This window comes from Sceloporus occidentalis, unplaced genomic scaffold (assembly GCF_023333645.1).
Source record: "Sceloporus occidentalis isolate IW3139 unplaced genomic scaffold, rSceOcc1.0.p SCAF_2, whole genome shotgun sequence".
NCBI lineage: Eukaryota > Metazoa > Chordata > Lepidosauria > Squamata > Phrynosomatidae > Sceloporus > Sceloporus occidentalis.
In genome coordinates, this window is record NW_028316982.1 from 267441977 (window position 1) to 267465555 (window position 23579).

The window sequence follows — 23579 nt, forward strand, 5'->3', positions numbered from 1 at the left end:
TGTGTGTGTGGCCTCCAACAATTTTTGCTGGACCCCAGATGATCCTGGATTCCCTTCACTGAAAAAATTAAAAAGGGAGAGTTAAGTAATCTTTATATTTACAGTCAATGACTGTTAATGTTAAAGTAGGAGACTTGATATGCCTGGTAGACTTCAAGAGTAACAGTGTTCCTTTAAAACAAAAGGCAGTGCTATCCTACAACTTACTTTGTCTCCAAATAGTCTTTCTCCCGGAGGTCCTTCTCTGTCACCGCTCCAAAAACGTGGAATGACCTGCCCGAAGAGATTCACCAATTATCCTCGCTTGAGGCTTTCAAAAAGGCAACAAAAACTTTTCTCTTCTAGCAGGCCTTCCCCGATTGATAATGTCCAGAACCAACTGAATCCCCCTCCTTTTATTATTTTTCTTATTTGTGGTTTGTCTAATAACTTTGTCATATTGTTATGTATTTTTAACAATGTTTTATTGTTTAATTTTATACTTGGGAGGGAGGGTTAGGCTGGGGTCTTGTGCTTGTTGTTTTTATTGTTGTATATTTTATAAACTTTGCTGTTACCCGCCTCGATCCTCAAAATGGAAGAGGTGGGATATAAATAATAGTAATTATTATTATTATTATTATTATTATTATTATTATTATTTTAAAAAGGGAGAAATCAGAAGTGGGGTTCCAGCCACTTCTGCTTTCATTTGGAGAGATATGCAGGCTGTGACATGTCCAGGGGAGACTAATGTAGACCTAAGTCTATGAAAACTCATGCTGCCAATTTCTTTCTTTCATTTAGTCTTAAAGGTGCTACAAGTTCTCTTTACATACTGATTTCACAGACTAACATGGCTATATCTTTGAATTCTACCTGTTTGGAATTAATAATTCATACAAAATCTGGGGCACGCTTTACAGAAGCTATTGTGTGTTTTATCCCAGATAATTAATTTTTCTGTAATTTTAAAGCTCCCAGCAAGTTATTCATGGCAGATAATAAGATGAAATCGTGATACAATAGTATATATGTAATACTTTGTTGCTCTCTCTCCTAGCATTGTCCCAATTCCCTCCTCCAATGAAGAAATCCGTCTAGTTGATGATGCTTTTGGAAAAATTTGTCACATGGTCAGTGATGGCTCCTGGGTGGTCAGAGTCCAAGCTGCTAAATTGTTGGTAAGTGCTCTTCTCTTTATTCTTAAGTGGTTAGAAAGCAGGTATAATAAATCTACCTGGTGGAAACGTATGGCTTGATTGAGCTGAAGGTTGGAGGGGAATAGTTGGGATGAGAAGAAAAGCTGCTAAACTTGTGTAATTTATATGGAAATTGTGTCCTTGTGTGCTGTATCATGGTGATCTCACCATAGGCTGCAGAATCCGGAAACCCAGTAGAGTCCTATTGGAGTTTCTAGCTCTCTTAGTTGCATGTGCAATTATCTTGTCACTCATTCTGGTTGTACTTTGCATAGCCTCTACTTAGCCTAAATTTTAAAATGTTTGCCATCGTGAGCCCATGAGAAAAGTAGTGGGATTACTGTTTTCTGTCCAGATCAGTGGCTCTCAATATTTTGGTCCCATGATAGGTTTGCCTTTGTTGTTGCTGTGTGCCTCCAAGTCATTTTTTAATCATAGAGACCCTGAGGTGAATGTATCATAGGTTTTCTTGGCAGGTTTCTTCAGAGGAGGTTTACCATTGCCATTATCTGAGGCTGAGAGAGTGTGACTTGCCCAAGGACACCCAGTGGGTTTTTATACTCAAGTGAGGAATCGAATCCTGGTCTCCAGAGTTGTACTTTGCAAAGCCTCTACTTTGCAAATTGTCCAACGCTTAAGTCATTATACCACACTGGCTCCAAGTCAAAAATGACTTGGAGGCACACAACAGCAACAAGAGTGTTGTAAAACTCAACTCCCAAAAACTTCACCTGGCATGACCAATAATCAATGATTCTGGGATGTGAAGTCCAAAACCTCTGGAATACCAAACAATGAGGATCATTGCTTTGGGTGTTTCCTTGCTATGAAATGCTCTTCCCTTGCAGGCCCAATGAATACCAGTGCTGCTTTCTTTCCATTACTGAGTTAAAACATGGCTTTTTAAGTCAAAGCCTTTGGGAATCTAACAGTTTGCCCAAATCTGCATAATCTGTTATAGCCGTTAAATTGAATGCATTAATTGTAAAATTGTTTAATAAGTATTGAGACCATTTAAATTATTCCTCTTTGTTCTATATTTAAAATGTTCTAAATTGATTTTATCTGTTCCTTACCCTGAGCTCTGGTGCTACAGGGCAAAACTGATATATTTTAATACATGGAATCAGTACTGGCTACAATACCCCAAGTTTTAAAAATACTGTGGGTAAAAGATGTTCCTGTGCCTGTGTAATTTGAAAGGCAGTTTTATTTCCCATTGAATGCAACCAGTTTAATGATAAGAGATGCCAGGGAAATAGGACTTTCCTTGCACAGTGGAACTTCTTTGTTCAGACCTACTACTTGGTATTTTAGGTCAGAATAAGAAGTGAGGGCCATGTGTTGCTTGATCTTTTTCTAAATGTCAGGGCTAAAAACCCTGTTTGTGTATTTTGGCAGTGTACCGACTAACAGCAAACAAGAGAAGATGTCTCACGTTTGAGGCACAATTAACTTAAGGAAGTCACTGTCACACGCTATGACAGAGCCACAACTCAGATACTTTAAAATGGGACTAAGGATTTTCATGAAGAAAAGGAGCATGTTGGCTAAATAAAACTTCCATAAGAAGATGGCAGTATATATTTCAGAATATATTGGTGCTGCTGACAGTATGGTTGTTTTGATGCCCTGTTTCTGCACTTCCTTGAAGGATCTGGCCAGAAGGTGTAGGAAGTAGTTTCTGGGGTCAGATAGACATTTGGCCTATTTATGATCCACAATAGCTGGATCACACCAAAGGCCATTTTAGGCCTTCATCTGCTTTATTATTGTGGCAGTCAAGTGGTGCCCTTCCCTTTCATATATTGTCAACACTCTGATGGAATGACAAAAAAAAAAAAGCCTGATGTAATTCTAGATTGCACCAATAAATGTTCAGTGATCAGATCAAAGGTTCTCATAGGAACATTATATTCTGCTCTGGTCAGACCTTACTTGGAGTATTATGTTATATCTGGGTTTAAGAAGGATATCAGGCAGTTAGAGCCTGTCCACAGGGAGGTGACCAAAAAATCGGAGGGTCTGGAAACCAAGCCCTGTGAGAAACCATGTATGGAACTGAGTACATTTATATATATATATATATATATATATATATATATATATATATATATATATATCTATATATATATATCTATATATATATCTATCTATCTCCCCCCATCCCGCTCTTTTCCCAGGACTGGGACTCAGAGCGGCTTCACAGCAATTAAAAAACAAACAAACAAAAAGTACAATTAAAACATTTTTAAAATAAATAGGTAAATGACATGCATTAAACAGAATGATTAAACTAGTCCAACATTCCTGCCTGTTCTTATAGTGATTCCTTAAATGCCTGTGTGAACAGGTAGGTCTTCACCTGCCGTCGGAAAGCCATCAAGGAGGGAGCCGTTCTTATCTCCCTGGGCAGGGAGCTCCAGAGTCTAGGGGCAGCCACTGAGAAGGCCCTCTCTCGTGTCCCCACCAAACGTGTTTGTGAAGGTGTTGGGATGGAGAGAAGGGCTTCTCCAGAGGATCTCAGAGTCCGGGCCGGTTCATACCAGGAGAAAAGGTCTGCCAAATAATGTGGACCTGAGCCATGTAGGGCTTTGTAGGATATAACCAGTACCTTGAATTGTGCCTGGGAATGAACTGGCAGCCAATGAAGCTGTTTCAACAGGGGAGTTGTATGGGCTCTGTAATTGGCGCCTGTTAACAGCCTGGCAGCAGCTCTTTAGCCTGGAGGAGAAAAAAAACCGAGAGCTGATTTGATAGACGTCTTCAAATATTTGAAGGGTTGTTCCATGGAAATGGAGCGAGTTTCTTTTCTGCTGCTCCAAAGAGTAGGATCCAAATCACTTGATTCAAATTACAAGAAAAGAGAGTCCAGCTAAGCATTAGAAAGAATTTCTTGATAGTGAGAGATCTTTAGTAGTGAAATAGATTAGCTTGGAATATGTTTGAGGTATTTAAATGGTGGTTGGATAGTTAAGATTAGTTTAGCTGAGGATGTCTGCACTAGGGTTGGACTAGAATCAGAGATTCTCAAAATTTGGTCCTCTAGGTGTTTTGGACTTCAACTCCAGAAGCCCCAGTCAGCTTGGCCAACAGTCAGGAATTCTGGAAGCTGAAGTTCAAAACTTCTACAAGTTGTTTGTGGTGTTGTCGCATGCTTATAATACAGCACTGTACAAGTATCCATACTTATATTTGTGCTTACTGGCCAAAACTGAACTGGCAACTGTCATCTAGAGGACGTTTTCCTTGGCTGCCTGTGGAATGAAGAGATTTGACAGCTAAACATGCTGTCTGAATTTAAAACAGTTGATTTTAATCTATGAATTTTAAATTGGTATCTTTTAAATTGTTATACTGTATAGTTTTAATGTTTCGTATGTTTGTGTGTTTTCACAGTGTGTTAAAATGATATTATTATTATTATTATTATTATTATTAACCTTTATTTATGAAGCGCTGTAAATTTACACAGCGCTGTACATGCAATCTTTTTAGTTAGACAGATCCCTGCCCTCGGGCTTACAATCTAAAAAGACATGACACAAAAGGAGAAGGGAGTGGTGGAGGGGAAGGGTAAGAGGTCCAGCAGTTCCTCTCTACTTCCAAGGCCTGGACCAAGGCAGATGGACTGGAGGGAGGGCTTGGCTTCACAATGGATGATTAATCATTTTCCAGGGAAAATACATACTCTCAAGTAGGATAATGCATATACAGTACATAGCAATACAGGAAATGGTTTGATAAACAGGCACCAAAAGAACATCAAATAGTAAGCGACAATTATGCAGTGCCTGGGAAGGCTTCTCTGAACAGGATGGTTTTCAACTCGGTTTGAAGCTGGTTAAAGAAGTGATGGCTCTTGCTTGTGGGGGAAGAAGGTTCCAGGAGTGAGGGGCAGCAAGTGAAAAGGGGCGAATCTGGGATGGGGCAGAGGAAATCCTGGGCTGGGACAGCAGACCTTGACTACCAGAACGGAGGGCCCTGGTGGGAAGGTGAGGAGAAAGAAGGTCTGGTTTTCTGTGTTTTAATCTGCCTCGAGCTTTGGGGAGAGGCTGTAAGAAACAACAACAACAACAACAACAACTATTATTATTATTATTATTTTCAATTGAGTGGTAGATGAAGAGAGTATTTTGCATCCCTCTGTGACCCTGGCTTCTGCTGTGGACTGCATTTATTATGTTAGGTGTGTTTCCATTATTTAAAAACATGACTGCAGAGACCATGATCACCAAATACCAATAACAGTTCCTGTACTAACTCTACTGAAAGTAATAGGAACAGAACAGTTACTTTGTGGCTCTGCAGCTCCTGTGATGTAATGGTTTGAGTAATATAATCTAATATGCAGTAATATGGGGTCTTCATTACAATGGTTTCCACTTTTTTGACAGTGCTTTGGTCCCTAAACTGTTGAATAAATGGGGGACTATTCTATTTTTAAAAATCAGCATAAATATGTAATTACAGGAGCACTGAATAGCATTCTTCACATCACTGGTGCTGACATGCACCACTTACTGACTCTGCACCAGCACTATCTGTCATCCTATCTAGACAAAGTATAGCATCGCCTGCCTCCATGTCAGGCAGGGCTGTGGTTACGTTGCTAACCTCACCTGTACTGTGTCCAAAATGACCTTGCTACTAACTTTTTCCTTTTCCTCCTCTTTTCTTCCAGGGATCTATGCTACAAGTTAGTTCTCATTTTTTAGAACAGACCCTGGACAAGAAGCTGATGTCGGACCTGAGGGTACAGAAACTTGGCTTTTTCTGTTTTCAGTTTCTCCTCTTGCTTAATAGAAAGGAAAAGTCCTTTGGCTTAACAGATATTTATCTTGCATTTGGCATGTTTGAAGTTGCACAACAGGTTTTTTTTTCTTGCTGACTTTCTCTGTTGTGTAGTCTTTTCTTTTCTTTTTTTTTCCTGGCAGGCTTTATGGTAGTTTAATGCCAGAGAAATCTGAACCACAAATCCTTTGGTTCAGCCTTTGTGTTCTTGCCAAAAAAATATAATGATTTAAAAAGAAATGACACACACACTAACATTTGGTTGTTCTGGTTTGATTGGGTATGGTGCAATTGTTCATCTAAGTGACAGCATTTAGACTCAAAAGTTTTCTCCTCTATTTACTGAAGTTCATAAATATTTTCAAGAATGTGTGCACCTCTGACATCTGTTTCAATTGAGTGGTAGATGAAGAGCGAATTTTGCATCCCTCTGTGACCCTGGCTTCTGCTATGGACTGCACTAACGATGTTGGGCATGTTTCCATTATTTAAAAACATGACTTCAGAGACCATGGTCACCAAACACCAATAACTGTTCCTTTACCAACTCTACTGAAAGTAACAGGAACAGAACTTTAGGGAGTTACTTTGTGGATCTGCTGCTCCCCTGGTGTAATGGTTTGAGTGTTGGATTGTGACTGGAGATTAGGGTTTGATTCCCCGCTTGAGCATAAAAACCCGTTGAGTGACTTTAGACAAGTCACATTATCTCCGCCTCAGAGGATGGCAATGGAAAACCCCCTCTAAGAAACTTTCCAAGAAAATGCTATGATAGGGTTGTCTTAGAGTTGGCATAAGTCAAAAATGACTTGGAGACACATAACAACAACAAAGCTCCCAGAATCCTGCAGTCAGCGGGTTCTGGGAATTGTAATCCTGGCTAGTAACTTTTCCACACTCTGATAACTGTCTTGGTGGCACTGTTCAGTTATCAACTTAAGTACAGTATTTCAGCCACTTTAACAGTACTCTTTGCTCACACTGGCTGGAGAATTTTTGGAGTTGTAGTCTTAAAATAACTTTCCAAGATCTGAACAGGAATTACAAAAGATCACATCCATACTGTCCAGAAGGAATAGGCAGCTGTAACTCTTGGTCTCATTTCAAAAGCCATCTGCAAGCAATCAGATCATAGGCCCTTGTGGTCTCTTCCAACTCTATGATTCTATCTATAGAAAGGGCATCTGACTTTCCCCAGTAGTCTCCTGGGAATGCAGAGGAACTATGAAAGGGAGGGGGAGAAAGAAAGAAAGAAAGAAAGAAAGAAAGAAAGAAAGAAAGGGATTCACCAACTTACTCCTGCCATGCAGCCCTCAACAGATTGTCCTTGAAGTGATGTGGCCTTTGGTGGTAAAAAGTTTCACCCCTCCTGCTTAGAGTAGTGCTGATTTAACTGGTTACAAAGTCTTATCAGTTAACTAATTTTAATAAATTAATACATTTTCATTAATTAATGGGAGAAAGGTGGAATGTAAATTAAATAAATAAAATCTAACTTAATTGAACTTTCCCTGGCAAAATATTCTATCTGTGAACAGTGCCTCGTGACTTCTGTGTCAGCAGGATGGACAGTCTCCTCTGGAATTGAATGCATACTTGGGGGTGCTGATCCTGTTTGAGAGTATCTTGGATTGGCCTTTTAAAGTTTGGACTAAAAGCCATAGCAAATGCACTGCCCTACTGACATGAAAGCCAACCACCGTGCATTGTGACTGTGTTTGTATTTTGTGTTTACCTATGGAGGTCAGTTGTGTGTGAGGGTGTAGTGGTTTGAACGTTGGACTATAATTCCAGAGACCAGGGTTTGAATTCCCTGTTCAGCCATGGAAACCTACTGGGTGGCCCTGGGCGAGTCACACATTCTCAGTCCCAGAAAACCGCATTATAGGTTTGCCTTAGGGTGGCCATAAGTTGGAAACAAAGGCACACAACAACAGAAGAGGTCATTTAGAAATGTGAGTGAAAAACTAAAAATGATCATCGGGCCATTGGCTTTGAGCAGCTCCCTAATGAAATTCTTCATCCTCTTTCCCTTTTGCACTCCTTGCACCATCTTTCTCCTTATCTACTACCTCTGGAACTGAACAATAAATGAATGAATCCAAGTTCTGGAGAACAAGAAAATTAAAGATTCGTATCAAGCTAAAGACACACATAGTAAACATGCATGTTTGCCTTATTCACGTAATTTGTTCTAGGTTTTCAAATAAAACTACAAAAATGGCTTCCTCACACAAATTCTTCACTCGCAAAGCACCTATGTAAGAAATCTGTGGAATGGAGGTCCCACATCTGGAGGAGATCCTTGAACAATCAAGCCAGTGGCAGTTAATAAGTCATGAAACTTGATGTTGCATAATGAGGAATAAATGTGTTGGACTTCGTTGTTGTGTGGCCTTCAAGCTGTTTACAACTTATGGTGATCAAGGTGACACTATCTCAGGGTTTTCTAGGTAAGATTTGTTCAGAGGGGGCCTTTGCCACTTTCTGAGGCTGAGAGAGTGTGACTTGCCTAATGTCACCCAGTGGGTTTCCATAGTTGAGTGGGAATTAAAACCCTGGTCTCCAGAATCATAGTCCAGCACTCAAACCATTACACCATGCTGGCTGAGTACATTTTACCCAGGCGTTGAGAGAAACGGTTGCCTTCGTTTGCCAAGCCTGGCACGTAACTTTCACATCTGTTCCACCTACAGCGAAAACGAACAGCCCATGAACGAGCAAAAGAGCTCTACAGCTCTGGGGAGTTCTCAAGCGGCAGAAAGTGGGGAGATGATGCTCCTAAAGAAGAGGTAGACACTGGAGCAGTCAACTTAATTGAATCCGGTGCCTGTGGGGCTTTCGTTCATGGCCTGGAAGATGAAATGTATGGTGAGTAGAGGGAGTATTGCCAAGGTTTTCAGTGTCCTTTTGAGGATTTGTCATCTACTTAATAACTTTTTTCTGCTGTGTCTTCATATGAAGACATAAGAAGTCTGTTCCAACTAGATCAGCTGTTTTAGAATGTATGTCTGCAAAAATAGATATGTTTGTCCAGAATTAAAAAACTGGGGTTGACCTTTCTACTATTCCAGTAGAGATGTTCTATTACATGCTTCTCCCTCTCCCTCTTTCCATTTTCAGAGGTTCGAATTGCTGCAGTCGAGGCCCTCTGCATGCTGGCCCAATCCTCACCCTCCTTTGCAGAGAAGTGCCTTGATTTTCTGGTTGACATGTTCAATGATGAGATAGAAGAAGTGAGGCTGCAGTCAATTCACACCATGAGAAAGATTTCCAATAACATAACCCTGCGAGAAGACCAATTGGACACTGTGCTAGGTGTTTTGGAGGCAAGTTTCTTCTCTCTCTCACACACACACACACACACCAACCTCTTGGAAGAACTTCCTGTTACAGGTTGAGTCTCCCTTATTCAGAATTCTGAAATCCAAAATATTCTAAATTCACCCACATGGGGTGCTGAGATAGTGACACCTTTGCATTCTGATAGTGACATCTTTGCATTCAGTGTACACAAACTTGTACACTGAATAATTTTAAATTATTAAATTATTAGTGTTGTATGTCCAATATTTGTATTTATATATAAAATGAAATAAAAATATTATTAAAAATACTGGGTATAAAGTTACCTTCAGGCTATATTTGTTATTATTTGAGTATTTATTATTATATGCATAAGGTGTATACAAAACAGAAATGAATTTCATGTTTAGACTTGGGTCCCATCTCTAAGATATCTCATTATGTGTATGCAAATACTCCAACACCTGAAAAACTCTGAAATCCAAAACACTTCTAGTCCCAAACATTTTGGATAAGGGAGACTCAACCTGTATTAGTTTTTCATGTTATCCTAATGAGAGTCCTTAGTGTACATTTTGGATCATATTTTTTTCAGCAGCACTATTACAGGCTAGTTCATACAATCTTTCAGTTTTACTAAGCCTCCAAACAACATTGGGAATGTGCCATGCCCTCATACTCATTCTTGTCCCTTCTTAATCATTTAGGCATATTCAGTTCATGGTTGCGTAAGAGGAATTTCTCAAATGTGACCCTTTCACATGAGCTTAAATGCCATTGTTTTCCCCAAGCAGAGAATGAATTGATTCACCATTCAACAATTGACTGAATTGGTCTACTTTAGTTGAGACTAATCAATAGGATTCCAACCACACAAGCTTGGATGGTCTGTAACTATTTGTTAGTATCTTCAGTGTACCACTTGATTCACTGGGGTTGCAGAAGCAGCCACTGTGCATTCCCCATTGCACAGTTGGGCAAGAAGCAGGCTAATTGGCAGATATATATATATATATCAGTTGGACAAGGTTGATATTCAGAAGGAAAGTGGTGTAAAGCAACCATCATATAATTACATGATTGCATATTTACAGGATGCAAGTTTGATATAAAATCTTAGTCATAGTCTCATGGATTCCTTGTATTCCTCTGAGCCATGGAGGAATATCCAAATAGGTTTATGACTATACAAAAATTAATCTTCATTACTTGTCATTATTCTAAGCTTTTTAAGTATTGGTTCAGGATTCTTCTCGAGATATACGGGAAGCTCTCCACGAGCTGCTGTGCTGCACCAATGTCTCGACAAAAGAAGGCATCCATCTTGCTCTGGTTGAGCTCCTGAAGAATCTGACCAAGTATCCTACAGACAGGGATTCCATCTGGAAGTAAGTGCTGTTGTCTCTCTTCCTTTGACGTAGATATAATAATGGCTTGCAGGGCTGCAACTTGCTGAATAGCCTATTTACGAAGCACATCTGAACAGTACGTTCATTTAGTTGATGTGCAAGGTTAATATTTGGAATGAAAGATTTTCAACCAGGTTTCAGGATAAAAGAAGCATAGTGCTGAATTAGCCATTGGCCATTTTGGCTGGGGATGGTTGGAATTATAGACCATCACAACTGAAGGTTGTGGGAAAGACAACCTTCTTAGCTGTTGTGTGCCTTCAAGTTATTTCTGACTTATTGTGATCCTAAGGCAAACCTATAATGGGTTCTACTGGGCAAGATTTATTCAGAAGCAGTTTGCCATTGTCTTCTTCTGAGGCTGAGATAGTGTGACATGCACAAGGTCACCCAGTGTGTTTCTATGGCTGAGTGGGGATTCAAACCCTGGTCTCCAGTGTTATAGTCCAATGCTTAAACCACTACACCACACTCGATTTAACTTTAGTTATTTATTTTAAAAACAGACTGCAATTTTACATCTCAAAGATCCATGTCAAGGATTATGAATTCTGGAAGCATAAAGAGCATGCCTTAAAATCATAAGTGACTCACAATTTCCATTATTTCATTTTATTTATTCCATTTATGTGTAACCTTTCTTCAGGAGTGGGGAGGGGGGCAAGGCAGCTCACAGAAAGAGGCTCGTGTATTTCTAGGGTTTTCAGACATCTTTGTGATTGGAGTTCACATTAAAGAGGGACTGTGCAGTGTTTTACATGCTCACAACTTTGAATCCATGCCTTGCAGATGCTTAAAGTTCCTGGGAGGCAGACATCCCACCCTTGTGCTTCCACTTGTTCCTGAACTGTTGGGTACCCACCCTTTCTTTGACACTCCAGAACCTGATATGGATGACCCAGCTTGTATCCTTTTTATTCTGTCTGTATGTCTGAGTAATACGCAGGATAAATTTAGATATCACATCAAACCGTGGTTAAAGACCACTTGGTTTGCATTTGGCTAGCAAGCCTTGGATTGAATGATTTTGCAAAGCTGGGATTGTGATTCACCTCTGCAGGCCAATCTACCTAAAAAGTGGGCCTCTAAGCAAGCATTAAAAACAGAAGCAGACAGTTTTAACCAGTACTTTGTGTGATATACATCTTTAAAAAATCAAAACTGGTTAAACGTCCTGACACAATGCAGTTAACTAATAGTGTCAATTACCTTGTCAGTTATCAAATCTGAATGGAAACTGCTAAAAAGAGAGCGTCTAACAGTAGTTTCCAGTCAAAACTTTGGTTTTATGAGTATTTCAAAGTGTTTTTCCTGACAATTGCAGGGAGTTTTCTGATTTTGTTTCTACTCCTACTTGCTGTGCCACAGCAGTTAAAGTTCACAGTTTTCTATGTTGAGTTAATTATTTTTAATTACTTATTTTTTTTATATTGCTCATTCCTGTATCTGCAAACTGTAATTAGTAACTGCATTTGAGTTTGAAAATATGTCTGTAGGGTAGTGATGTTCAGACGTTTAGCCCTTGGGACAACCCTTTACATCTCCATGACATAGTATATGAATAAAAATATTTTATTTAGTTAGTGTTTGTATTTTCATTTGCACAATCATGCATATTCATATTTTAACATTTTATAAAGAAATAACATCAGATTAGAACAGTTTTATTTAAGTAAAATCAATATTTAACTCAACACATATGTCAGTTTTTCACATAAAAAGTTTGAGAGGAGGAGAAGGAGGGATCAGAGCATCCAAGTCTTGTGCCCCCCTTGAGCAACTCTCAAGCCTCACACTCCACTGTTTGAGAACCACCGCTGTAAGATGATGAGGATTTGATACAGGATGTGTTAAAATACTTTAAAGTACTAAGATACTATAAAATTGGTAGTTTAAAGAATCTTCTAGCAGCAATTTCTTTGTACTACTCCTTCACCCATATTCTACAATATTCTAACTGTACTTTTTCTCTGTACTTGCAGACATTCATTCAATCATTCTAGAATTACAGATCTATCTTTTTCCTTAACCCAAGGGGCAACTAGACATTGCAGTCCTGGTTTTCATTTTCAATGCTGCCAAATCATGTCCAACCATGTCCGCTTTATTCTCGGACCACACCTTCAGGCACTATGCTTACCTTCGGGACAGTCTTTCTCACCTCGTCCCTCCCTTGAGAGTAAGTTGAGTATTTTTTTACGTCGGAGTAACCAAACACTATTTGACTCTGCGATGGGATACATCCATGCCTTTTGTTTCTCTCATGGCTTTAAAAAAGTAATGCAAGCACGACATTTTGTAATAGAACATCTCTACTGGAATAGTAGAAAGGTCAACCCTAGTTTCTTAATTCTGGACAGACATATCTATTTTTGCAGACATGCATTCTAAAACAGCTGATCTAGTTGGAACAGACTTCTTATGTCTTCATATGAAGTGGGAAACTGTTGCAAGTAGGGCAGTGCCTTTTGGACTAGTATTCAACTGTACATATGAAATCTCTATGCAAATTCATATACATATACACATGCATGCATTCATGAATGTGCACACACACAGTCCACCTATTTAGCCTAATATGACTTAACTTCTTCAGGCAACATATAATTCATGTATGGAATTTGCTGCTGTAAGATTGGGTCATTTTGTTGGATGGCTTTAAAGAGGGCTTAGACATTCATGGAGGAGAAGGCTACCTGTGTTTGTTACTCATGGTGGTTATATACAGTGAGTCCTTGGTATCTTCTGGGATTTGGATCCAGGACCCCCTGTGGATACCAAAATCCATGGATGCTCAATGGCATAGTAAAATAGTGTTCCTTATATACAATGGCAAAATCAAGGTTTGTTTTTTGGAATTATTTTTTTAAATAGTCTCAAATTGTGGAAGGTTGAACCCATGGATGCAGAATCTGTGAACACAGAGAGCTCAGTGTATTGCTTCCAGACCCAGAGTTGGCAGCTACTGAGTTCCAGTGACTGGAGGGGGTTTTGCCTTCCTCTTAGAACAGAAGATCAGGAAGGCATATTGTTTTACTGTTTTTAGAGGGATTGGATATCACTTTTGTTATATTATTGAGTTTCTTCAAGGTCTGATCTATTTGAAAGGATGGGATCTATTTCACACAGTCTCTTAATGTGAGTCTGTAAGTTCACTCTGCAACTTGACTTCCAGAAAAATAATCAGATATCTTAGAGTTGACTTCTTTTTGTCATTATCATCATGGATTTCTAATGGAAGAGTTCCCATTCTCAATGGTTCCCTGGAGAAAAAAGTCACTGTAGTGAAGAATGTTGGGTTTTATAGTAAAAATGTGGCTAGAAGGCGGGAAACCCAATGTTAGCAAGTACAGTACCATACATGTGAGTTGGACAGAATGCAAACTGCTGAATTTGGCTCTTCATTTTCCACTCCCTTCTGTCTTTTGCTTAGTTGCCTGGGAAAAAGCTAGCATCTTTGCCTGTGTCTGCCAGCCTTGCCCTCCAAGAAGATCCTTCCCAGGAATTTCTCAAACAGAGCTTGGAACGAGTGTTCAATCTTCAGCATCTAGACCCACAGGGCATTCAGGAGCTGCTTGAGTTTACCATCCGGTAATTGTCCCAAACCTTCTTTTCTCGCTTTAAGGCATCTGCTGTAGGTGGAAAATAACAGATTACAGTGTAAAAACCAAAGTCAAAATTGTAAACAATCATATACATAATTCTAAAAGTGTGCATATAATTTAATTATATTATATATAATATAATAATGTAATTTAAAATATGTATTAATAAATATGAATATATAAGCAAATCAACAAATCTCTCAGTGCATATGCATCTGTTTGCCTTTCTATACATAAGGAAATATATAGCATCCTGTCTATTAACATTATACAGTGGGCCCTTTATATATGCAGGGGATCTGTTCTGGATACCCCCCCCCCCCCGCGCATGGCAAAAAACTTAGACCTCAAGTACTGTTGATTTCTATGGTTGTGTGCACCATTTTAAGTCCCCAGACTTGCCGTGCATGGAAGCTTAAATCCACATACAGCAAGCCCACATATGGAGCAGGCTGGTTGTATATGTTTATGATTTTGTATTTTGCTTTTTGTTCTTTAGTCCTTGCCCCTTAGTTTTGAACTTCTCTTAAGGACCCCCTTCCTTTTGTGCTTCTTTTGTATTTTGTGAGCTTGTACATCACAGTAAACCATGGCTTGTACTAATCACCCTGAGATTTCATTTAGATGAGTTCTTTACACTGCTATAAATATTAACTTTGGTGTAGGGCTTGATGGAGGGTGCATTTACACTATAGAAATAATGCACTTTGAAATAACGTATGTGCTGAAGCTCCATCCTATGGAATCCTGGGATTTGTAGTTTTGCAAGATCTCAGCCCTTCTTTGCCAAAGGGTGCTAGTGCCTCACAAAACTAAAAATTCCGTGATTCTGTAGGATGGAGCCATGGCAGTAAAAGTGGTGTCAAGCTGCATTATTTCTACAGAGTAGATGTACCCGGAGTGAAGCAAAGACTTAGACGGAATATCTTGGTTGTGTTGGGTCCTTTCTTTTTCTGTTTCTTCTACAGAAGAAAGGCTGGGTCCTCTTACAATTGTAGGTTTTTATAGATTCCCCTCCTGCTTTCTTGTACAAGAAAAGATACTTAGAAGGTCCAGCACAATTTCCATTCCCACATGTTAATACTTCCCCTGGTTGGTCTACCTGTGGGAAAGCTTTGCTAGCCAATCTGCAACATCAATTCCCAGTCTGCAACAAATTTAGTGTATGAAGGCCAGCAACATCTTTTTTGAATTGGTTCTTTTTATGTCCTTCTGCAAGAATCTGGGTATATACACAGTCTTGAATAAAACTCTAACTGAATAAAAGGTGAGTTTTGATCTCTTGATCTTTTGTTAAGTCAACTCTAAGATATCTGATTATTTTTTTGGAAGTCAAGTTACAGAGTGAACTTACAGACTCACATTAAGAGACTGTATGAAATAGATCCCATCCTTTCAAATAGATCAGACCTTGAAGAAGCTCAGCAATATAACAAAAGTGATATCCAATCACTCTTTTGTAAGATCAAGAAAATGTTTGTCTTGCTTGCAGTTCAGTCTCTTGATTCATCTGTGGGAATCATAGAATTATAGAATCATAGAGTTGGAAGAGACTGCAAGGGCCATCCAGTCCAACCTCCTGCCATGCAGGAACTCTCAATCAAAGCATCCCTGACAGATGGCCATCCAGCCTCTGCTTAAAGACCTCCAAGGAGGGAGTCTCCACTACACTCCGAGGGAGTTTGTTCCACTGTCGAACAGCCCTTACTGTCAGGAAGTTCCTCCTAATGTTGAGGTGGAATGAATGAACAAGTTGGACATGGGGAATTGCTAACTTGAAAAAGTATATTAGAGTATATGAAGTGCTGGTTCTGCCCTTTACCTAGCTTGGGTCCAGATTATCTGAAAGACTGCATCTCCCTATATGAGCCTGGCTAAACTTTAAGAACTGCAGAGGGGAGTTTTTTATTGGCCCCACCACCTTATTAGACACATTTGGTAATGGCATGGGAGAGTCTTGTTGGTAGTTGCTCCCAAGGTATGGAACTCCCTTTCCTGGGAGGTCCAGTTCACCCCTTCCCTCCTGTCTTTCATCTGGCAGGTAACAACCTTTTTATTTAGGCAGGCATTAGGTTTTTAATACATTGCGGCAGATGGAACTTTTAATAAAGATCCATCTGTGTTGTATTAAAAATGTGTCTACAGTTGCCTTTAATATGTGTTTTTAAACTTGCTTTTTAAATAGAAATCTGTTTTAATGGTGTTTTAACTTTTGTAACAAGAGCTTTTTTAGTTGTACTGTGCTTTTAAAGGTGGTAAAATGCTTTGAATTCCATGCTGGATGGAAGGTGGGGGGTATAAATTAAATAAACAAATAACAAATAAAATAAACCAGCTCCTGCTAATTAAATACATTCTGTTCTCCCCACCGCTTCCTTTCTTTCCTCAAGAGACCTTCAAAGGTTTGGAGAACTCCAGTCTGACTTGGCTGGGATGGCTGACTTCTGTGCTGCTTACCTCCGATGCCAACTGCTCCTGATAAAGGTATGCTTTTCACTTTACATCGAGCCCCAACTACGTTGCTGTACATTCCACTTTAGGGAGAGATTTTGCCCTTTAAAATCAAGCAAGAGAGTTGAATAATCCTTATGTGGCTCAAAGACAGTTAAACTAAAACTAGTCTGTTTGTGTACACACACCCCCCCCCCCCCCCGGTGAGGAAACTTCTTCACTTACTCAGTGTGAACTTCCACTGACAACAGCACACAAGGTTTGGGGCTCACAGACAAAAGATTAGGTAAACAGCATAGGGACTGAGTGCATTAGTGAGGAGCTTGGCTCAGCAGCTTCTGGTGTGTTATGGTTGTTCTTTGCTCTGCAAGAAAAAAAATAGCTTCCTTTAGTGCCACCTCTCATGCACTAAATTGGGTGTTGCAGTCTATAACATTGTAGAAATTGTAACGAAGTAGATGTAGATGTAGTCATGGCCTCATCATTTTCTTGGGTATCACCAAGGGCAGCTGACGGAGCAGCTCAGGTGCAGCTTTGTAGCCTCACTAGGTGAAGGACTATTCTGTTAATTTCACTGTTACGGGTATATCTTGAAAAGGTACTTTTGAGGACTATAAATCCCAGAATCCTCCAACCTGCATGGCCACTAGGAGTTGTATTCTCCATCCTGTCCTGTTCCCTCGCCATAACTTTTCCGGGCTCTGGTTAGGGCATGTTCTGTGGGCGTAGCTCAGCAGATGTAAACAAAGCACTCTGGGGAACTTTATTTTCCCAGAGTTTGTAGGCCTTCAGTTTTTAAAAGCTGTGTTCATAGCTTTTTGATTTTGACATGATGGTTGGATTCAGCTGGGTTTTAATCTGTAGCCATTTCTTTAAAATAGGCATTTCTTCTACGTTTAATGGTTTTAAACAACCTTAAAACCTCTCTGAGTTCATTACCAATGAGTTTGCTTGGGTGACTCCTTGGATCATGCAGGTGGTAGAGAACTGTTTCCCTGCTTTCATGTTGTGTGTAATTTTATTAGAACGCTGTCCATGCCCACTGTTCTCAAATAAGGGAAATGATCTGTAAATAGCTAATGTTCTGGTTCCACTGACAGACCTTGCATTGTAATACTTCTTTCTGCAACATGGAGCTGGACAGCATTGCAACAGGGAATAATAGAACCATAGAGTTGGAAGAGACAAGGGCCTTCCAGTCCAACCCTTCAGCTATGCAGGAAGACACAATCCAAGCACTCCTGACAGATGGTCATCCAGCCTCTGTTTAAAAACCTGCAAAGAAGAAGGACTCCACCACACTCCACTATTGAACAGGTCTTAGTGTTAGGAGGTTCTTTCTAGGTGAAGGATTCCTAGGTGGAATCTTTTCCTGTAGCTTGAATCCTTTGACCTGTGTGCTAGTTTCTGGACCAGCAGAAAGCAAACTTGCTCCATCCTCAATATGACATCCCTTCAAATACTTGCTTAAAGGAGAACCAAGGAACTTGGTTAGACTGATGCTCATAAAAGATGTGCATTGCTCTCCCTGGATTCCAAATGATTCACAGTGGGGCTTGGGGCGGTCTGTGAAGAGGGTCCCATCCTGTTCTTGTACTCTCCAAAACTTTAGCTGGTAGGAGAGCTTCTGAACTGTGCCCTTTAAGAAATTTTGGACTTCAGCACCAAGAAGCCTCAGCCATGTTGGCCAATAGTCTAGTTTCTGAGAGCTGAACTCCAAAATCTCTTAAAGGGCACATTTTGGGGACCACTGTTCTAAACAAACAATCTTTGTTAGCTATTCTCATCACATGCAAAGCTTGGAAAAGTGATTCTTTGGGACTACATCTTCTGGAATCCCTTGGCCTGCATAACCATGTGGACTGCGGAATTCTCGGAGCTGGTGTCTCCAAGACACACTTTTCCAAACTTTTTTGACACTTTTTTGTTTTGGTAGGCACCCTCAAGTTGGCCCATGGCAACTCTGTGGATGAGATATCTCCCAAGATGCCCTGTGTTCCATTGTTCTGCATAGTTCTTGCAAAGTCATACCTGTGACCTCTTTAATAGAATCCATCCATCTAGCATGTGGCCTTCCTTTCTCTCTGCTTTCCTCCACCTTTCCTAGCATTAGTGGGTTTTCCAGTGAGTTGTGCCTTCTCATGATGTGTCCAAAGTATGACAGCCTGTCACTACTGGAGAGAATTGGCATGGGAGGAGGGAGCTGGATGTGGTAACTAGCTTTGTGCAAATGAATCTTAGGAGTCCAGTTCCAGGGTGTTACCAGCAAGAGAGCAATTTGTGCTCACAAAACAAGGAGCTGCATGACTCCATGTCAGAAGTTGCCCAGGAAAACAGAATGGCTCTTGATTTAGGACTGAGGGGAAAATATTCTACAGTATCTGGGTGGCTCAAAATTAAGGAAGGCTGGCTCATAGGATTTACTTGCTCCCAACTTGACCCCCAAGTTTCAGTGCCATTTCATTAGGCACATTGATGGGGGTGGAGAAGCTTGTTTAATGGCTGTTAGCCACTGGTGTCTAGTAACAGCTTCCCACCCAGCTTGGTTGCAACTCCCATCAACCCTGACCAGTATGGATGGGTTGCAGCCACACACACCTGGAGGGCAATATACTGGGACAGGCTAGCTAAGAAGGTCCTGTAGGATCAGAATGAGCATATCTCAGAATCCTAGGGGGCATCTACACAGTAAATAATGCATTTTGACACCATTATAAGTGCTCTAGCTCCTTTCAGTGGAATCCTGGGATTTGCAGATTTACAAGGTCTGTAGCCTTCTCTGCCAAAGAGTGCGGGTGCCTCACAAAACTACAACTCCCAGGATTCTGTAGGATGGAACCAGGGCAGTTAAAGTAGTGTCAAGCTGCATTAATTCTATAGTGTAGAAGCACCCCTAGTCACTAAACAGCAACAGTGAGACAGTCCTGGTTCACAACCTTCTTATGGGCTTCCCAGCGGCATCTGATTGACCACTGGGAGAAGAATGATGTTAGACTAGTTAAGCCTTTTGGACCAATCTGGGAGGCTGCTCTAAATGTACAAAAGATGAAAGTGGGGTAGAGGGCAGGGAAACATCTTCTAAATTTGTGTTCTTGGCCAGAAAGTTCCAGCAGATTATTGGTTACTTTTTTGTGTGGATGCTTTGGTTATCTCCAACAGGCTCTTCAGGAAAAAATGTGGAATGTAGCTGCGCCCCTGTATTTGAAACAGAATGCCCTGGCATCCGCTGCAGCAAAGCAGGTAGAGTAATGTGTGCAGGGGGAAGGAATGAAGAACAGCCCTTATTTCAACGAGACAGAACTCTTTGAACTGCGAAGAGAGTGTGTGATTTCTTCCCTCTATTATGTTGGCCTGCTGATGACAAGAAGATGTATAACCTTCCAAGCTCTGGAACCACAGAGTCCAAATTTAACAGGGAGAAAAGAAATGGTTATGGTGCAATTCTGTGAATGAGTCCCCAGTGAATCCAAAGAATGGCACCATAGCATTTGTCAATGTCTGCTATACTCTGTTGGTTCATATTTGGTATGTTGCTAGAGATTCGGGGGAGATGCCATTTTTTGCTTCCAGATCTCAACATTATTAACTGCAGCCACTTCCTTAGGAGCTGAGCTCCATGGTCTGAGAGTCACTTTCCAAGTTCCTTTGTTCATTCAGTATAAAATTTTACCTGGTGGAACCTGTTGCTAAGGAAGGAATGGTAGCTCTTGTCACTTTGATTTGCCTGCACAGCATCTCTGTGACCTGGCCTGGGTTATAAGAAACAAACAAAATGCTCAACAAGGGGCATGAATTCACAGTCTTAGTACCTTTATTAAAAGCGGTAGCAGAACCTTCTAACCCTTATGCACTAATATTTTTGAAGTATGTATCTGGGCAATGCCAAATGAAATCTCAGGATAGAATGATACCTAAACAGAGCTTGGAAAAAGTAACTCCCTTAGAAAAAGTAACTCACCTAGAATACTGTGTCCAGTTCTGGGCACCACAATTCAAAAAGCATGTTGACAAGCTGGAGCATTCCCAGAGGAGGGCCACCCGGATGGTGAAGGTTCTGGAAACCATGCCGTAGACTTAGGGAGCTATGTTAAGAGATGGTATGATAGCCTTGTTTAAATATTTGAAGGGATGTCATATTGAGGATGGAGCAAGCTTGTTTTCTGCTGTTTCAGACAATAAGAACCAGAACAATGGATGCAGGCTCCAGGAAAAGACATTCTACGTCAACATTAGGAGGAACGTCCCGACAGTGAAAGCTGTTCAGCAGTGGAACACTTTCCCTCGGAGTGTAGTGGAGTCTCCTTCTTTGGAGGTCTTTAAACAGAGGCTAGATAGCCATCTGTCAGGGGTGCTTTGATTGTGAATTCCTTCATGGCAGGGGTTGGACTGGATGGCCCATGTTATCTCTTCCAACTCTATGATTGTAGGCCGCCACTCCCACAGTTCCACTCCAGCTAGTTAATCCTCAGTGTTGTAGTCCAAAAGTAACTTTTCAAGCCTTTTCAAGAGTTTGAGATGTGGTGGGGGAAGGAGACTGAGTGGCTTATTTCTATAATGTATACAGGATGTGGAATTGAACCTTTCAACTATTTGAAAAGTTATTGCATTTCATCCAGGATTGGACAATGGTAAGGGGTTGTGAGGCACAATGGCCTCCCATGGGAACCATACCCTCCAACTGTTCCCGTTTGTCAGGGACAGTCCTGATTAATTCTGTCATCCCATTTTTTTCAACTGCTTTTAAAATGTCCCAGTTTCTCCTACTGTTATAGATTGCTGATTACTGATTATCTTAAAACTAGAATTTTAACCAGAAATCAGCAGGGAGACCAAAGAGTCGATTGGAAAGGAAAAATGTTATTTTTAGCTGCAGCTGTTGTTCCCAGCAGAAAATTTTTACAAATTACTGGGACCTCAGTTCTAAAATGAACCAAGTTTTTATAGTATTTTGAACAAAGGAAACTACAAATCACATTTCATTGGTTACATTGAATTAAACATTTACACCCCTGTATATTCATTGGATATCCTAGCATACGTCTCTATCCCACGTGGGTTAGCCATCAATCAATCTATTATCTTCATGTTTTGTTTCACTGTCCCCAAACTCTATGCAGTACTTCCTTTTACATTCCAAAACAGAACATTTGACATGACTTGGAATAACAACTTTTGCTGTCATTTCAGCACTATAATTTTAGCTCCTGAGCAAGTAAAATTCTGAATTTTAACCATGCTACTACACCACTTTACTTATTTGCCCCCAACTTACTTCAGTTACTGCAAGCTGAGTTTAAAGTACAAAGGAGCCCTGGTGGCACAGCGGTTAAATGCCATTACTGCAGCCACTCTCTCACAAACCACAAGGTTGTAAGTTCAATTCCAGTCAGGGGCTCCAGGTCGACTCAGCCGGGTATCCTTCCGTAGGCTGCTAAAATGAGTACCCAGCTTGTTTGGGGTAATTAGCTTACACTTTGTAAACCGCCTAGTGCACCAGTAAGCAGTATAGAAATGTACTTGCTGTTGCTAAAGTACAAACTCAGCAGGAAGGACAAGAGAGGAGGGGCAGAATCTTGCCCTTCCCAGGAGGCTCAGTCAAATGCTAACTGCTGCAGCTTCTCCTAGCCTGTGTGTCTTCCTTAATAACTTTTACCATCTTGACCAGACACTGCTGTTGCTTGGCCACATGTGTCCTGGTTTCCCCCAAAATTAGGACTCATAGCAGCTCACAATTAAAAACAACAACACAAAAACATACAAAAATTGAAAATTAAAATAGAATTGAATTATTCACAGTATTAAAACAGTTCAGACCTCAAAATGAAATGCAATTAAAAGAAACATAAAAAGCTATTAAAACAGGTCAGTTAAAACAATACAGCACCCTCTTGCCTGTACTTTAAAAACGTTGTTTTAAAAGCCTGTCAGAAAAAAATAATTTAGCCTACCAATGGAAGCACAGAAAGAAGGGGGCCATCTTGCCTCCATTGAAAGGGAGTTTGATTCCAGGAGCAGCCATCGAAAAGGCCCTCTCTCATGTCCCCAACTTCCTTGAGAGAAGGGCCTCTCCTGATGATCTCAGGACTCAGGCTGGCTCATAAGGGAGATACAGTCTGCCATATAGCCTGGGTCATTTAGGATTTTATGGATCATAGCCAGCATTTCAAATTGTGCCTGTGTAAATCCACTGTCAGCCAGCGGAGCTGTTTTAATAAGGACATAGTATGGTCTCTGCATCCACTCTGGCTGCAGCTGTTTGGACCAGCTGAAGTTTCTGAACACTTTTCAAAGGCAACCTCAAGTAGAGTAGTTACAGGACAGTAGCCCAAACACTGTGGGAAATCTGCCAGAATTGAAATCATCATGTTTCTTCTTGCCTAGATCATGGAAGAAACATACAAGATGGAGTTCATGTACAGCGGCGTGGAATACCAGCAAGTGGTCATCATCCACCACATGAGGCTGCAGGCAAAAGCATTGCAGCTGATAGTAACTGTGCGGACAACGAGAGGGTAAGCCAAGCGTCCCATCTGAAATTAAGAATGGCTACAACCATAACTAGTAACATATCTAAGTACCCTAAAGGCATCAGATTCTTTCAGATATTCTTTCTGAAGCTAAGCAGGGTCACCCCTTGTTAGTACTTGGTGGGGAAGCGGCCAGGGAATACCAAGTGCTGTAGGCTATATTTCAGAGGATGAATAGGAAAACCACCTCAGAGTACAGTCAGCTCTCCACATTCGCGGGGGTTAGGCGTACAGGACCTTCATGAAAGTGGGGGGGGGGGGAGTGAATACAGTGGAAGCAAGGGAGAGGTTCTCTGCCAAGAAGGC

The 23579-nt window shown here is 40.6% G+C and overlaps 1 protein-coding gene across 4 annotated transcripts in view; it reads left to right on the forward strand.

Annotated features, from left to right (window-relative positions):
* Positions 1 to 23579, forward strand: part of INTS4 (integrator complex subunit 4) — a 45566-nt gene that overhangs the window by 11159 nt on the left and 10828 nt on the right. For 3 of the 4 annotated variants that reach the window (XM_089512962.1, XM_089512963.1, XM_089512965.1), the window contains 11 exons: positions 1043 to 1163; positions 5866 to 5937; positions 8672 to 8846; positions 9099 to 9304; positions 10527 to 10669; positions 11480 to 11595; positions 12736 to 12869; positions 14124 to 14281; positions 16686 to 16779; positions 19906 to 19986; positions 23128 to 23258. In XM_089512962.1, coding sequence (XP_089369088.1) covers positions 1043 to 1163; positions 5866 to 5937; positions 8672 to 8846; positions 9099 to 9304; positions 10527 to 10669; positions 11480 to 11595; positions 12736 to 12869; positions 14124 to 14281; positions 16686 to 16779; positions 19906 to 19986; positions 23128 to 23258 — 1431 coding nt within the window. The remainder of the gene's footprint in view (positions 1 to 1042; positions 1164 to 5865; positions 5938 to 8671; positions 8847 to 9098; positions 9305 to 10526; positions 10670 to 11479; positions 11596 to 12735; positions 12870 to 14123; positions 14282 to 16685; positions 16780 to 19905; positions 19987 to 23127; positions 23259 to 23579) is intronic. The other variant, XM_089512964.1, reaches the window with a different exon arrangement.